Below are 1,767 nucleotides of genomic sequence, written 5' to 3' on the forward strand. Positions count from 1 at the left end.
TTTGTAGCTCATCTGAAACCTTTCCACCATGGGTGACCCTGCTGGTTATTTAAAACACCGGTGGCATAGCCCTCAGAATCACAGCAACTCAGACCACCACAGCACGACAGACAGACGAGTGGTGGCTGTTTGGTTTTATGTAGCTGGTGGCCACAAACTGCTGGCCTTATGAATGGCAGTCCAGTTTTTATTTTACAGAGTCACTACACTCCCTTCAAAAAAAAATCTGCTTTTTAAAAGTTTTTATAAATACTTTTCAAAACTCTGCATAGTCAAGTCACAAATCCCAATCTTTCTTGATTTTGAACTTTGCTGGGACCTTGTGGTGCTGTAGGTTTATGCGCCAGACTGCAAAGCCGTTTGAACTGACAGGTCGGCGGTTCAAGCTCACCAGCTGCTCCTCAGAAACCCTACACAGGGACGCTATGCGTCGGAACCGACTCTGTGGCACTTAACAACAACAATAACCGTCTACATAGTATATATTTTATTGATAACCTGCCTTTATCATTTTCTCTACTTCTTCCTGTGTTTTCATCCCCTCCAAATTCTGTGAGCCCTTTGTAATTAAGTTGTATAACCGTATAACCGTTCCATCTGGTTGTCACCCGTACATTTTAACATGTTAGCGATGTAGTGGGTAATGTTGCTTTGTGATGCATATTAATAAATGTTATTTAATTTGAGAATTACATGAACTAGTGTTCTTAGTTCTCTGGCTGTTGATGTGCGTGTGTGTGTATGTGTGGAAAGGGTATACATCTTGTGAGATTTCACGTAGAGTGAATACATGCATTTTTGGGGATAGCAATTCTATAGCTCTTACCAGATGACAAAAAATAATGAAACATCAGTCCTTGGGTTACCACTTTCTGGGCCTCTGTTTGGAAGACAGAGAAAGTATCCCTAAGAGAGTAAGCAACTTACCTAGAAGCACAACTTGATATAGTTTCACTGTCTTTCAACTCTGACTCATTAGACTTTATGGTATCTAAAATGTTCATTTTATAGGGATTATAAAGATCAGTGCTTAATATGGGAAAGTATGCATTACTTATAAATGATCATTTATAATAATTTTTACCTTCTGTTTCATGCTTAATTATGTACAGCATATAAATTTTAAATTCTTATAGGTATACATTTATGGGACAGTTTAAGTATGGAAATTCAGCACAAATTTTTTGGCATACAGTATTTTAATTCAACATAATTATAGAATTTAAAAATTTCACTTCTGTGATTTAATGCACTTCTAATCTAGACTCATATTATGACAGCTGATCGATTCTAATGTACTTTTTTTCTGCTGTGATTTTCTTACAGGTTTGATGAACTTATAAAAAAATTCAAAGTTGATTATCATGCTGGTGGCTCTACCCAGAATTCAATCAAAGTGGCTCAGGTTGGTTAATTGTTTTAAAGCCTTTAAAGAAACTAGATTCAAAATGACCCAGTGCTTTCAGCCATTGGGCATAATGTTCCAATTGTTATTTTGTTGTTGTTGAATAGTTATGTTGATTGTGAATTGGCTTTTTTGTTTTTTAATTAGTTCTAGATTTTAATACTTACTTTGTAGTATGTTGTTGTTGTTGTTACATGTCATCGAGTCAGTTCCAACTCATCGTCGCCCTGTATAGGGTGTCCGAGGAGCAGCTGGTGAGCTTGAACTAAGTACGACAAGTATTTGCTTAAAATAATAAATAATTAACTTTTAAAAACGGTTTTATTTTTATTGGGTTTCATATTTGTTTGTTTCCATTTCTT

At 35.8% G+C, this 1,767-nt stretch overlaps 1 protein-coding gene across 4 annotated transcripts in view; it reads left to right on the top strand.

The window, feature by feature from the left end:
- Positions 1–1,767, top strand: part of ADK (adenosine kinase) — a 647,845-nt gene that overhangs the window by 211,424 nt on the left and 434,654 nt on the right. For all 4 annotated transcript variants that reach the window (XM_006835925.1, XM_006835922.1, XM_006835923.1 and 1 more), the window contains one exon: positions 1,327–1,405. In XM_006835925.1, the coding sequence (XP_006835988.1) occupies positions 1,327–1,405 (79 nt within the window). The remainder of the gene's footprint in view (positions 1–1,326; positions 1,406–1,767) is intronic.

The sequence above is a fragment of the Chrysochloris asiatica genome, unplaced genomic scaffold, assembly GCF_000296735.1.
Source record: "Chrysochloris asiatica unplaced genomic scaffold, ChrAsi1.0 scaffold00020, whole genome shotgun sequence".
NCBI lineage: Eukaryota > Metazoa > Chordata > Mammalia > Afrosoricida > Chrysochloridae > Chrysochloris > Chrysochloris asiatica.